The sequence below is a fragment of the Mycteria americana genome, chromosome 2 (assembly GCF_035582795.1).
Source record: "Mycteria americana isolate JAX WOST 10 ecotype Jacksonville Zoo and Gardens chromosome 2, USCA_MyAme_1.0, whole genome shotgun sequence".
In the NCBI taxonomy this organism is placed as follows: domain Eukaryota; kingdom Metazoa; phylum Chordata; class Aves; order Ciconiiformes; family Ciconiidae; genus Mycteria; species Mycteria americana.
Window position 1 is genome coordinate 79,845,697 of NC_134366.1, and position 15,606 is coordinate 79,861,302.

At 45.9% G+C, this 15,606-nt stretch overlaps 1 protein-coding gene across 8 annotated transcripts in view; it reads right to left on the reverse strand.

Moving 5' to 3' along the window:
- Positions 1 to 15,606, reverse strand: part of RREB1 (ras responsive element binding protein 1) — a 127,113-nt gene that overhangs the window by 70,879 nt on the left and 40,628 nt on the right. For 2 of the 8 annotated variants that reach the window (XM_075493880.1, XM_075493881.1), the window contains exon 2: positions 9,864 to 10,234. The exons of 4 other annotated variants lie outside the window; for them this stretch is intronic. In XM_075493880.1, coding sequence (XP_075349995.1) covers positions 9,864 to 9,894 — 31 coding nt within the window. In that variant the 5' untranslated portion in view covers positions 9,895 to 10,234. Of the gene's footprint in view, positions 1 to 3,195; positions 3,322 to 9,863; positions 10,235 to 15,606 lie in introns of all 8 variants that reach the window. 2 more of the 8 variants (XM_075493883.1, XM_075493884.1) reach the window with 2 other exon arrangements.

Below are 15,606 nucleotides of genomic sequence, written 5' to 3' on the forward strand. Positions count from 1 at the left end.
AGGTAACTCTTCCCTAGTCATTTTTGTACTTTTCTGCTAAGAAAATACTAGTGGTCCCTGTGACACAGGGATTTCTTGATCCAAGGTGAGGCCAAGCACCCATCCTTCTGTATTTTCTCCAGTAAGTATGGGAGCTGTTTATTTGTTTGTCTTTATTTTGTTTGTCCTCAACTGTTATAACTTTGCTGTTATTTTGTTTGTTTTTAAAAAAGGTCCGTCTCATTCAAGAGCAACACAGTAATTTCTTCTCCCCCCCCCCCCATCTGTTTTTAACCACTTATGTGGTAGCTGACTTAATTTTGAATAGAATAAGCACAAGAGTTATTTTCGAGACTGGCCTAAATTTCTTAAGTTGCTTGTTGTATCTGCTTAGTACCACCAAAACAAGGACCAGTTTAAATTACTTGGAGGGATTTCTGTTAAAATAATGCAAGTAAGTGCTTTAGTCCTTAAAAAAACCCAACCAAACAAAACAACTCTTCCTTCCAAAGTACTCATTCCTCTTTCAGTCAATACCTAGGACATTAATGTCACCACTGATTCATCCTGGAAAAAGTCAATCTGTTGTGTAACTGTGACAACTCCTGTGTTGGCCAAGGTATCTTTAAGATAGCTGAGGAGCTTCCCAGAGAACTAGAGTCAGAATTCCTAGTGCTGCTTTTAGCAACAGTGAAAATGGGAAATGTTCATCCCAAAGAGAAGAGGCGGGCATACATGCACACATTAACAAACCTACCTCCTGGTTTAGAAACACCTGCCAGCTTGCTCTCTGTTCTTCTTTCAGGAGGAAAACTATGTATTGTGCTATTACAGCCTTTCATAATTTCTATGAACCAACAGTTATTTTATTTCTGAATCTAAGTATCTTCCTGCTATAGTCACAGATCTTGTTTTTAAAACTGTTTTCCGTATATTAAAAATTTCCTATTTTGGAAGCAGCTGAAAGATCGCAACTTAATTTCTGCAAAAATAGGTATTATTATTGCATGCTTTTATTTACATATGTATTCTCCACTCTCTTGCATGAAGCAAAAATGCACCACTGAAACAAAGACAACTGCATGAGCAGCACACACCGATTTCAGAAGCATAACTTTCTATTTGCAATAGGATATAGAAACAATAAGAATACTGGGCCAAATCACTCCTTCCTGTGGGAAAACCCATGGCAGAGCGCCTTTAGGCAGGAACATACCGAGAGATTTCTCTTGCAGCTTTTTTTTTTGCTTTTTTTTTTGCCTTTTTTTTTCCCTTTAAATAAATGCATCACTGAGGATGGGAAAGTGGTTTTTTTTCCACAGCACCTATGAAACTCAGGGAATCAGACAGGCAGCAACCAGCACAGATGCCCTATATGCCATGCTGCCTTCAGGACTTCAAGCCTTCTCAGCCCACACCAAATTCCCCTGCTTGGAGGTTGTGCTGATGGAGCCTTCTTCCTCCCTCTCCCCAAAAGAAAACAAAAGATCTCCAGAAAAGAGGACAAACAGGAAATAAGCTGGCAAACAGTGCAGCCTCAGGTTGCATTCAATATCAGACCAAAGCCTCTAGGAAACAGGGAGTTGGTCACAAGTATTCAAGTCATCTTCTACTTTGAAGAAAACCCCCAGTGTCACAGTCATCCTCTGTGAAAAGGAAGAAAAGCAGAGAGCAAGCGACAGAGGAAGAGCACTAACACACGTGGGCAGGGGGGGAACCAAACAAAACAACGTAGCAGCCCTCTTTGCATGGCCACACCAAGAGACCAGGCTCTTCTGTGGGAACACGTCCCCTCCACTTGATGCTGTTGCTGAAACCATGAAACTGGGGCAACTTCAATCCCACAGAGAAACGTGAGAGGCCTTTAGCTCCTGCTTCTGACAGAGGCCCACCCCTGATGCCCCACATAACCAGCTAATGGGAGAGTCACTGAGAAAGCAGAGAGCTAAAAAAAAAGAAAAAAGCCTTGTTGCTTCCCATTCAGTCTGTACAGGAAGACACTTGCTAGACCTATTTCCTCCTCTGGGATAAAGTGTGACTCCACTGTATGTTAAAGCTGAGCCCATCACAGTTACTTCCCCCCTTTGCTTATGTGTATTTCTTTCTATTTAATTTTCTTGTTTTAAGACCACTCTCAACAGTTACAGCTGCTTCTCCTTCTGGTGAAGAGCATCACGGATGAAGCAAAAAGGAGAACACAGGCCACAGGGGAAGGAAGAAGAAAGGAGAAGAAATGATGAGTCTTCAGAGTCACAGTCACTTGACTTGCCGTCGAGAGGCAGCTACACAAGCACGGAGCAGCACGTCCTGGCCCCTGGGAGCTGGTACAAGTCTCTGCTCCAAATTGCTCCACTGTCTTTGCACATGAGCTCTCCCTTTGGAATAGATAGGAAGAAACACACAATACAGGCAAGGAGGGGGAAAACCTGGTGTGTAGCACAAAGCTGCTCATTGTTCTGCCTTCTGAAAAAAATCCACATTAACGTTAAAGTAGAAGCCATGCACTAATTGGGCCAGGGAAAGATTAACGCTCTCAGCCAAATACTTTTATTGGTTTCATTAAACATGCTGTAGTACGTAGTACAGAACACGGGGAGGAGGAGAAACAGGGGAAACAAATGACAGTTTTAGGAATGTGCACCCCCCGCACATGCATTTCAAACCACTTTTTCCCGTGAGGCCCAAACAGGAATCCTGAGTCTTCTTCATCATTTCCATCTTAGCAATGCTATTAGCTTATTCAAGGCTTTCCCACTGTTTTTTTTTTCTAAGTGGTAGAAAAAACCCCAAGGATCATTTAAATGAAGGCCAGACCTTCTAGTATACAAATTTAGACGAGAACAGAACTTCAAAGAGAGGTACTGCATTTGAATAAACAAAAGTTTACCATTTACCCTTGAGATTATAATACCTAAGAATCGCTACGCCGCGCTCCAAACGGTTTCTGATGCACTGGTCTCCTACTAAGCCTCTACACAGAGGAGCAGATTTTACTCCCAGAGCACATGGCGACACTCCCAAGCACAAATGGTCACTCCCACCCCAAGAGATGCCCACAATCACCCACACTACATTTTGAATGTGATTTTGCATCAAAGCTGGCAGGAAGGAAAGAGGGTGAAAAGGCATCATGTGGGAAGAAAAAAGGGTTAACGCTATTCAAAGCACTGCCTCAAGGCAAAGGAAAACCAAATGAAAAAAGTTTTCCCTACTGACCTTTTTAATACCAACTCTGCCCTTGCTACTGAAGTGTTGGTGCTGACTCGGCACCCCAGCGGTAGAGAATTATACTGGCAGCGTCACCTCACTGTCACCACTGCTGCAGCACCAGTACAGAGCAGCCTATGGGGAAAGGAAGACAAGCATAAAAAGAAAGACAGTGGCATGGGAGTATCTGGTGGTTGTTCTTTCACTTAGCATTCGGTAAAAACTAAGAGTGTTACCCCAAAGGTTTTGAACTTGTACCTGTAACTAATGTTTTCCTCTAGGGAAAAACAAAACCAAACAAAACAAACCCTAAAAGACAACAACCAAAAGGAGCAACATCTGTTGAAAGGTACTCTCTGAGCACCAAAAGACAGACTGCTCCTCTTGCTACAGACTCTCTGAGCTATTAGCAATACTATTGTTTTACCTGTGTTAGCGCACGTGTAATACTTTGCTTCCTAAAATAACCCTACGAATCCACAACATCCATATGCCTTTTCTTACCTAACAGGTATGCAGACAGATACATCCAGAACAGAATAAACAAGTGAAGCACATGCTCATGGCCATGCCTTAAAACTGAGCTAGATACCACCTTCTGTTTTGGGAGCAGGGCAGGGGAAGAAGCACCGAACAAGAACAAGACGACCCCCACATTTCCAGATGATTTTCTATACTGTTGCTACAACACCTAACAGTTAGGCTAAATTTTAAATATTCAAACATATTTACTCCTCCTGTTTTATTTCCTTGAGTGCATGATGGGATACATGTGTGCATTTATTTTTTATGTAGGTTTTGCAAATCACCTTCTAATGACTTACGGACCACTAATGGTCCTCAGGACTTTGGCTCAGACAACCAAAAGCATCTCTCCATAAAGCATACCAGAATTTGAACTTAGTTAGTGCCTTAAGCAAACAACAACTCTGAATCACCATGATACTCTGGTATTACATTGATGTAATACACTGAAAACAAGGAAGCTATACTAATCCAACAGTGAGATGCCGTACCGGCAAAGCAGGGGTTTCCTGGATGAAATTCACCTACATGGTCCAACTGGTTTACAGCAATGCATGGAGACACCAGGCAACCTTAATATAAAATGCATTCGTATCTATCTTCTTGGCCCTGTGCTCAATTTGCTAACTTGAACAGGGTACCCACGTTTGCTCCTTTTGTAAGCGCTTTGCGCTGTGGGAACTGCCCTCACGCAGGAGCCTGTGGTCTTGCTAGGCTAGAAAGGAGAACCGAGGCACAGGCTGCTCCAGCACTGAGAGCGAAAGCAAAACCCGACGGCCCCCAGGAAAGTTCGGTCTCCGCCAGCACGCTCGGTAGGCACCTCAGAGGGTTTGATCCGAGCCTGCACCGAGCTCCCGACCAGCACTGCCATTCTCGGGGACGGCAGCACCACACAAAACGCATGGCACTGCAAGAGCTGCAATAACCTGCGGCCACGTTTAGGCTCAACAGCTGCTGATGAATTTTGAGATTTTTCTAACGCCCTTGCCCTCCTCCCCCCCGACCAAAGAAGTATCTATGAGCTGTTCCTCATCCTCGCTGTTCATATCAGCTTGTGGGTGAGCACCTGGCCCTCCAGGAAGCCTTTGTCACCGAACTGCAGTCAGCTTCAAGAGCTTGTTCAAGCAAAAAGGATACTGAGATTTGAAGACAGCTTAACAAACCTGGGGCCACGAGCACCGCTTTGAGACGTGCGAAAAAATAAAGCCAGGGCACCAGCAGAGTAAAACAAGTGGCTGTAAGCAGACATCCCTCCACTCCTTCCCATGCAGACAACTGCAAACATCCCTCCATCCTCATCCCTGCCTGCCCGCACAGCCGTCAGGAGGCCGGTGGGGAGGGGGCCTGGCTCCCCCCAGTCACCAGGAACCACGGCGACGCAGGGGGAACACAGGACAAGACAGGCCTTGGGCCTCACCCGGCACATCCCCTCCCCTGCACCCTCCCCGCTGGCTGAGGAGGGACACAAAAGCAATACTGTCTGTCCTTATAAGCTCTGCTTTGCATGTGTTCGGGGAGCGGGGACAGCTGTGCGGACGGCTCGCAGAGTTCCAGGAAGTCGATGTGTTTCTTGGCTTTGACTCCAGTTTATTTGCCTTAGATGAAGTGGCGACCCGAGAAAGTCCCTTCGCGTCCCCCCTGGGCTGGCACCAGCCGCAACGGGGCGGTGCTCCTTGGGACGCAGCCCGGGGTCTCTCCCCATACCGATCGGCCTCCCCAGTCCAGCCGACGCGTCTCTCCCTCGGGCTAGGGCTGGCTCACATCCCATCGGGCAAGGGGACGGCCTTGGGACGCGGCGCAGGAGAGGGTGGGAGCCCGGAGCAGAGCCAGGGACCGGAGGGAGCGGGCCCTGAAGGCTCTTCCCTCGGCAGGCGGGATGGAGGTGTCTCACGAAGGCAGGAACGGGTCAGGCGAGCGGCGTCATGCTGCCTGCCAAAACCGCCGCTGCCCACACAGCCCCGAAGGAGCCGAGGACAAGGCAAGAGAGCGGAGGGGCAGGGGGAAGCCGAAATGAGGACCTGCGGGCACCCCCATCACGCATGCATGTCTCCCTGCCCAACAGGCCGAGAAAGGGGAGGCACGCCTGCCTGAGGGGAGACCCAGCGACCCCGGGGAAGCACGGCCCCGGGACACAAAACCTCTGCTGCTGCTGCTGCCGCCTCAGACAAGCAAGAGGCGATGAGGGGTGCAAAATGAGGAAACAATCTAAAACGTAGCTCTGTGGGTTTGGGGTTTTTTTTTTTCATTTTTGCTTTGCCCTGCCAAACCCAGTTAGCTTAAAACCCTAAGAGGCGGGGGAAGCTATAGGTTGATGTCCCATCACCTACATGGCTAAGCAAGCACTGTACTGAGGGAATGAGATACTTGTCCAAGAGCCTGAGGGGTGAGCTAGACAGACTGCACTTGGGAGAGCCAGATGGAAAACATTTCTGAGTAACGGAGAAGAAAAGCGACCTCCCCTCCAAACAGCAGTCCGAATTACAGCACCCCTCAGCTCTGACCAAGGAGGGGCTGCAGGGACATGGGGCGGGTGAAGCAGGATGCTGGGCTCGGCCGGGTAGCTGTGACGGAGATGCTGACAACCCCGACAATATATGACCAGTCTAAACCACGGGATATCTTGTCCTTTTAAGGTGGGCCAAGAGCAAGCATCTGTGCAGCAGCAGCAGCACAGCCCCAGCCTGCCATCAATAGCCCCTGGTGTCACTGAAAAAACAGGGGCTCCTGTGCCATACCAACTGGCCGTGCAGATGCCCAGGCACCCACCCTGAGAGGAGACAATCCGTCCGGTTGTTCCTCCGCACGGCATCACGGAAACAAGAAGGAACAGTGGTAACGAGAGGAAGAAAAGCCACGAAACCATGCGGCCGGGCTGCTTGCTGGCAATTGGCGCCTGCAGCTGTCGGGGAGGGAGGGAGGAAGGAGGGAGAGAGAGCCTGTCCCCCTCTCCATCCCTGTCCCTGTCCCTCGCCCTGATGGCCAGCAGCTCAGCCAAGGGCAGCTTCGGACCCAGGACTCGAGGCGAAGGTTTAAAGCAAATCTCTGGAGGGAGAAATGAGCAACGTTTCACCCCCTCACACTTGCTCTTCACACGTAGCCAGAGCTGTGTGTGCACAGCAGGACGGGTTCGGCAGGGATTAGAGAGGCAGGATGAATCACGCTGAGGAAGATACAGAAAATCTCCTGTGCTAGTGCCCTGCTTCTTGTGCAGCACCCTGGTTGTGATCCTCTTCCTCCAGGATGGATTTAAAGAGAGCTTCACAGAGGGCCTGAACGCACGGGCAATTTTACAAAAACTGTTCTGGAAATAGGGTAAGCTAAACTAGGAAAAGACTCTTTCCTTTTGGAGTAGCTATCTCCCACATGGCATTTCACCACTGTAACTGCATCCACATGCTAGCAAATTTCCTTGCACAGGCAAGCCCAAGGGGGAGAGCATTGGTTCGCTTACTGCAGAGCCCCCAACGCATCCTTTGCAGCCCGACCACGCTGTCTTTGCAGGAGGTGCCAGTGCACTCTCTGCTTGGAGCACCATACCAGGTAGCACACCAAAGCACTTTACGCCTCACAAGATAACACAGTAAAATGATGCACGACATGAGAAAAGAAAGAGTAGAAATTACAGGGATTAAAACTCATTTCCTGGTGGTAGCGTTGTCAACCATCATGATTTTATCACGAGCCCTGTAAAAATCTGGTGGTGTTACATTACTGCACAAAAATCTCAAACTTTTTTTAAGTCAAAGTTCTAGTTTTCCGGGTTGTGGAGAAAGGACAGAAACATTACATGCTCAGCAAAATACAAAAGGCAAATTGAAGTGAACAGATTAATTTTAAAGCCTCAAGCTTTTAAGGATAATCATGATCTCAGATGCTCAACCTGTAATTTCTTAGCACACAGGGATAGCAACACAGAGCGTCCCTTCTTTACACAGCACATGTTGTACCCTGGAACATATACCTTCCAAAACTAAAATGGCTTTTTTCTTTTTTAAACAGGGGAAAGAATTGCAACATCTCAGCACGTTTCTAAAGTTTTATTTAAAAGCCAACACAGCTGCACTTTAATGCTACTTAAAGATGAGAACCTCCACCAAATTACCAAACTCATTTTAAGCAGAAAGAGATTCAACATGCAAATATTTTGCAGAGAGCATGATTCAAGAGTTTGCAGCTCTTCTCGCTGCTCTCTTCCAGGGAGCATGACTTGCTGACAGGATTAACTACTGCCAGGCTCACGAAGCTGGGAGACAGCTGCCACATGGCAGCCATTTATTACAAAGCTCCACTCCTCTAAAGTTAGAAAAGAGGCAGACTATTTCATCTGTGTTATCAGCAGGGTTCCGCTGCTCCACAGGCTTTAGTGACTAGGCTTTTTCTAAACAAACACCTCCTTTTCTCCCCCACCTTGTTAACATCATTATCTTCCCGTCTTCTGTTTCTGGTCAGCACAGGAACTATTCCCCCTATCACACTCCCCAAACAACAACAACAAAAATCTATAATCAAGACAATTTGAGATGTTCAGAAACACACATACCCCCCAAAATAGATTTTTTAATTAGAGAGCTTTAGTTTGAAATTTTAAGAGGGGAAACCACATGCCACAGGGAGGAAAGAGAGATGTGCTGGAGCAAAGGGATTCAGAAGCGTGCTGTACAACCCCCGCTCTCCCATCCACCCTAGGAGGCATTTGTAATGTCAGCCTCCAACTGCAATATCCAAAGTGGCTACACAGCTCTTTCATGAGCAAGATAACCTGCAGCACTCCTTCCTAGCTTGTATCTCCACACCAGGCAGACCCTCTGCAGACCCAGGAGCCAAAGCCAACCCCTGCCCTGCACTGTATGAGGTACAAACAGGTCTCAAGTCAACCACCTCCTACAGTCTGCTAAGGACCAAGAGCAGATATACACCACCTACATCATCTCAATGTGATATTAAGCATAGATGACCATCGGTTGCCATTCTCCTGTTCTTTTGAACCAGAGTTAAAAGATACAAGCTAGCTATTTAATTTTACCAGGGATTATTCTAGATATATATTTGCCATTGATGCCAGAGTACCACAAATCACTCAAACTGAGGTTTATTGCTTCCTTCAGGTGAAGGGAGAACCCAGCCTTGAGAAAAACGTCTCTCTCCCATCACAGATGAACAAGTTGCCACAGTCTTGTGAGCACACCCACCAGCTTGTACCAGCTGGGCAGGTAGCCTTCAGGGTTGTTTGCGGAGCTCTAAATTCTGAAATATAGTTTCTTTCCTGGTTTAGTTAGGTAAATTAATTACAGCAGTAGATGGTGCTGGCAAGCCTCTCCAAGTTGAGATCCTCACAGGAAAGCCACTAGGAAAATTTTAAACAGCAGTGCTACTTGCCAGTGGTATTCTTCAGTACCAGTTTTCTTTCTACTTTGAAGTACACACAGTGAAACTAACCTGTGGGAGGTGCTTCCTGCACACTGACAAAATGAAACAGCATCTGTTAATTTTCATAGACTGCAACATGCGTGCAAAAAAAGGGCACAGGGATCCGGTTCAACAATTTCTTATGGAATTCAAAAGCCCCTCAGCTTTATCAGATGAGTACAAGAAGCCTTCTCAGAAACAACATATCTCTATCTGACTTGAAAAAACATGTATTTTTAAAACAAGAACTGCATACACACATACACACAAATCCCCCTTCACCCACAACCACATCCAGCTGCTGACCTTCCAAGTTCCTTGTAGTATAGCCTTTGCTCTGGGACTTTAAAAGCCTAGCAGGCATTTCTAAAGGATTTTACAAAGTACACAGGCCCGGCCTTGTAAAAGCTCATGAGGAATCCACGGAGGTCATCGTGGAGCTTAGACAGTCTGCAAACAGCATAATCCACGTGCGGGTGAGGTAAGGAATGACCAAAGTCGGGTGGATAGGCCTGAAGACTTCTGCAGCAACTGGCTCCTCCAACAATGCTGTAAACCCTGGAGGAAATGCCTGCTGATCTTCAAAGCCCTTCAGTAGGAACAGCCTTAAGTTTCCTGAACATGAGCATTCTGGTTGCAAAGCTACAATCCCCTTATGCACGCAGAGAAAAATATAAAAACAAAGCAAACAAAAAAAAAACAAAATCCACTAAGGTTAATAACTGCAAATAACCAGCAAGACTGACCCTCTACTCTGCAACGAGCTGTCGGATCCATCCAGAAAAGTTTTGATGCTCCTCGGCACAACAGCCACACGGATCAAGCAGCAGCTCACACTCTCTGCAGCTTTCCTTTTTGTATTCCAGGCAGTCCTCCACACGTGTAGACTCCTGGAACGCAATACTCAGTTGTTCGGTCTAGGAGGGGATGCTACAGCCTGTAGCTGTACAAGGTGTCCACCGTAACTATATCAAGACCATCGCAGTGCGCTGCACTGCCGGCAGAATTTTAGGTACAGCCTTCAGTCGCCTGACGGGCTGCACAGGCGACCATGAGTAAAGGGGTGTCTGGACACCTGCACACTGCAAAGAATTGCAGGAAGTTTATTTCAGGAACGCTGGGGAAAAAAAAAAAAAAAAAAAAAACAGACAAAATTGTGAACAGGTTTCTTCAGTAAGTGAAGTTTCAAGTTGCTATTCCTCCAGCCAAAAACGTCTGCTGCTAGTCCAAAACCACCCTCCTCTTCCAAAAAAACAATTCCACTGCTAGTGCTTCACACATTGCCATCAAACAGATGATACAGACAATTCTTCCCACAATTCACGTATGAAAAGGGAAACTCATTTCCTTCTGCTGACTCCCATTGACATGTAATATACCAAAACGTTAGCCTGAAACAAACTAGTATGAATTATGGATAGGTTCAACCCAATTCTGGTGAAGTAATAGTTGCAAGTGTTCACCATAGAGAAAAACGAACGACAACAACAAAAAAATCGACCAAGTGGCCTGTGCACCCACTCACACCCACCCCAGTTTCTGCAGTAGGACAGCAAGAGTTTGCCAGTGGAACCTTGGCTAATCACATGCATACATGCACACATAGCGAAGCAACATTGAAGTATCATAATCAGACCTATGATACCGAAATTCATACTTCTTTTGAGGAGTGATGTTTCCACGTGAACATTTTCTCAGTCATATATACATATACACCCACACAGTCACTTTCTTTTAATTCTAAAAATGAAATCACCTTGCTTTACAGTTTTAAGCCAGTACATACTATGGCAATATATATATTTACATTAATTTTGCTGGGGTCACTTAGAATCTACTCTATGAGCAGAGGTGAGCAAGACCTAAAGTGTTTTAAAAGACACACCAAAAAAAAAAAGTAATCTGATATTGCTCTTTGATTAGGTTACAACTCTTTAAAGGAACAAACTGTATTTCTACCCAACTGACAGATCCCATCTTCCAAACTTCATATAAAAATGATGTTCAGTTAGAGCAAAAGTAAAGGACAAAGAAAACCTCAACACCAGAACTCATACTTTCCCTCAGATACTAAGTAGCGGGAACTATTTTCCACTTCCAGTTCAGACATTATTGTTTTGTAATAAGTTTTATATGCCTTATGGAGCTCAACTGTTCAATATAAAGAGATACAAGAGAATAATTCAAGAAATCGGTAGCTGTCTCACCTGTAGAGCAGACAAGCATGTATTTGAATGAGTTAAAACAAGAAACTAAAAGGAGAAAGCAAGCAAAACCACCAGCTAAATAAATTATTTTTCACTGTAAGGTGAAAAACTTTTCTCAATCTGCCCACTCATTTCACACATGGTAATGTGCAACTATCATTCTACCAAAAATTAGAAGAGAGTCACCACCAGATTTGTTTCACTTGTTCCTTCATCTAAACTTCAAACGGGGTTTCTGAAGCTAGGAGATTTTGCCATCCCTACTTACTGACAGCTGAAGATAGAAACTGGCCCTTTCCTCATCTGTTAGGGTCTGGCATGCCACAGAGGCTATGGAGGTAGGCACTTTCATAAACAGAAGTGGCAGCAGCAACATGTTCAGCATATGTCACACTGAACTTGAAACATTATTCAATACAGATTTGACATAAAAAATATGAAAGCTGACAAGTTCCTCAGCAAATAGACCCCTTTAAAACTTCCTAAAATCTCTAAAAATGGATAATTTCTGAAGTAACGAGGTCCTTAAAATAGCAGTAAGCAAGCTCCCTGGAGGGTGGGGTAATTGGGAGGGTTATCACACCTCTGGGGGAAGTCACAGGCTCTATCTTGGCAGTGTTTCATCCCTTCATATACCCAGGGGACTGATTAGTTCATGATAAGCAATTAGGCACCCTAGGGAGGACAGTTAACCGTCTTACCAAAACAAAAAGGCTGCACAAATGTAAGTCTCACTAGATTAAAGAAACACTGTCTGAAGAACAGCAAATTTGTGTTTGTTCCCTTCTACTGGAACTAGCAAATACTACATTTTGCCTACATATGGCACACACAGATCTCAGAAATCCCAAATTTGAGCACGTACTTGCTGCTAAATTGGTAACAAATGCTCTGAAGCATTTTCTTTCCCAAGACACCAGTGCTGTGATGCAGGAAAAAAGGAGGAGGGATGGAGGGGAGGAATACAGTAAATAATGATTAGATGACTTGAAATAGCTATCTCGTTCATTTAAATTCTCTTCCTCATTGTAAAAATAGTCCCCAACCAAGGATCAGCTGCAGAAAGCGGGACCTGGAAAGGCTACGTATGGCTGAACGCTGGTTGCGTTTCAGAATGAAACCCCTAGTCAGCAGCAGCCCCACCATTATATGCCTTGCTCCTAAAAAAGTTCTGGGAAGCTCCTGCCCGCTGTGAGGCTCGCAGTGAGGCACCCATGCGTACCACAGTCCTACCCACGTTAAACATTTATCTCTGGTGAAGCAGAGGGACGAATTCACCTTTCGCCTGCCAACTGATGTAAAAGCTGCAACACACACCAGAGCTGCCGATGACGCTGTTTCTGACTTACATCAGCCCCAATGTATTTCAAAGTACTTCGATGGCTTAAAATATGAAGGAATGCTTTTCAATAAGACGACCCCCTGTTCTTTTCTGTCCTTTTATCTTTTCTTAACAGTTTGCCATCCAGTGATAGGAGGGAACCCCAGCTGCATAGCCTGAGCTTTTATCTTCTGCTGACCATGCAACAACACAAAGCTCAGTGCTGGATTTCCTGCTGCTTGCCTAAAGGGGCTGTTCAGCTTGTTTAAATATTACTTGCCTTGGGAGCCTTGGAGTTGTGCCCAAGCACTGTACTGTATCTTCCCAGCATCCATTTCAGCATGTACTTTAAAGGTCTTTAGGTTCCATGTACTATGCTCTCCCTTGCTACGGGAGGAGCCTGATGCCTCTAGAAAAAAAAAACCCACCCGACTCCTCCTTCTCTCCCCATTCCCCCCATTAATCCCTGTGCCTCATTCCATTGCACAGCTAACAGAAGCCCCTCTTCATCCCAAAAGCATGCAAACATATTTAGTCCAGTAAACTGAACCAATTACAACCAAGGGAAGAGACATTCTGGTATGAAAGGCTACAGCTAGGAAGAAATCAGATGCTGCATAACACATACAACAAGCTATCAATGCTCAGTGAGCAAACAACCGAGAAAGTACAGTAGCAAAAGTGGGCTTTTAAGCCGAGCTGTGGTACAGCAGCCTCTTGCCGTGCTAAATCTGGGGAGTGTCCACAGTGGATTTTAGAAGAAAAGAATCTTCAAACACGACCTTCTCTGAACTTGCACACTTAACATCAAGGCACTTTCTTTCCTCATTCAGAGCAGTGATGAAAATAAAACACGGCTTTTACAAAACCAGAAAAGATATTCCAGCCTTCGTGGATTCTTTCAGAAGCCCTCCTTTTCACAATTCCCGTGCCACCAAGAGAGGCTGAGTTCTGGCTACAAGGTCAGCGGGGAGATAACCTTGGCCAATAGAAATGATCTGCATCAGCCCAAAAGCAGCGCCAGGCGGCCACCCATTAAGCAGCCCAGCAGGCCTCACTGTTAACCTGTTTGCAGCTGATAACAGCCGATACAGATGGAGAAGGAGGAGATAAAAATCCAGATTCAAAATCAATTTGTGCAAGTTGTGGACACAGCCGTTCAAATACGGAAAACTTCAGTGCATGCTAAACTTTGCGAGAACTGTCCTGTAAAAAGATGTCTCTCATATTCCACAGCAGCTGAGATGCAGAAATACATATACCCCCCACAAGCTGAGAGAGAAGTGCAGTTGCAAGGAAGTGCAAGGCTAGAAGTGAAAACCTGTTTTTAATCCATTCTGCTTCGCCTCAGCCTGCAGTGTACAGACTGATTTAACCTGATGTAAGCCATGGCTGTCATTCAGAAGGACAGACTGCCAGTCCTCACTTCACCCCACAGCTCCGGCCACACGTTCTCCCTCTGGCCTCGTGCCAATCCTAGCGTTTGAATAACCACACCGTGATCTGGGATCACAAAATTGATCTGGTTTGGGATTTGTGTTTGTTTGGCGGTTTTTTTGTTTTTCACTTAAAAGTGTACACACATATAGTTTCATCAACAGCCTTCACACAGGGGAGCTGAGACATCGTCAAATTACACCCTCTATTTGAGTGAGGGATGAGAGACCTGAGCAAGAATGTTGTCAGTAACTCTACTCCCATGGTGCTGCAGTACCGGGGAAAGATGAAAAGATGTAGTGGAACGAACCCATAGCCGGCTCCACCTCCAGACTCCCTCCTCCCACTCCCCCTTGCTCCCTTCTCTCCAGCCCAGAGCTCACTTGCAACCCCTCTGCCATAAAGAACGCTCCTATCATTTAAAAGTCTACCTGAAGTTCAGTTCTCCAATTAAACCCAGTGAAAATAAGGTCACAATAAAATAAACTACCACAATTAAAATGTCTGCACCGCACCTCTCCTGCGGCATCCCTGGAAGAGGGGAGCAAGAGAGCAAGAGCAGTCCCAGGCAATGAGTTAGTAACTTTCTGCTTACCTATCCAATTTTTCCTAGATCAAGGACTGGGTGTACCTTTTGCAGAGTGGTAAGCACAAAACAAACACAAGTCCAAAATATCCCCCTCCCTCCCTGCCTCCCTCAGTCTTTACAGGGCTGAATTAAGCATCATTTTCAACTTTTTTGTTTGTTTGTAAACATTTGTAAATGACCCTTTCCCCCTGCACAAAGACAAAATTTACCCCCCCAATACAACTCATGCTTCATTAAGTCACATCAGTAACAATGCTGAAACAGTCTGCCACCATGTGCCCCACATGTACCAACCACAGCTCCAGTCGCCAGTAAGTAGGGCAAGCAGCTCACCTGGAGTCCTTAGGTACTTTAGAAACAATATTTACAAACCTTGGGCCCTTGGACTTAACATACAGCACAGTGGGAATGGCACACATGCTGCCGCATGGGCAGCTGACCCCCTCCAGAGAGCGGTATTTATTGTAAAATGCATCACCTTAAGGGGATGAGATGGGACAGAAGTGGAGAAAAGAAGCCAAAGCTGCAGAGGGAAAGGACGTGTTGCCTGGCTGCATGTCCTCAGGCACTGCTAGCTCACGTTGCTTGCACCATCTGATCGCTCAAAGCTAAACATGGAATGTAGGTAGCAAGTCATAACGCTGCGCAGGGCTGGAGACGTGACCCATCAGCTGTGTCTGCATTATAATTATTGCACTGGGGCACAGCAGGACCAAAAGTTTGCCTGGGCAGATTTCTGCGACGTTTTGGCTTGTTAAAAATGACAAGAAAGGCCGCACGCCGCTTTCAGATTTGCGATTACAGTAGCTTTTCCGCAGGCCCGGCATTCTCTGTTCAAAATCCTCAATCCACAAGGAAAGCGGACGGCCCAGAACTATTTTGCTTTATTCAAAACAGCATTAAGAAGTCAGATTTCACAGGGCTGTGCTCTCTTT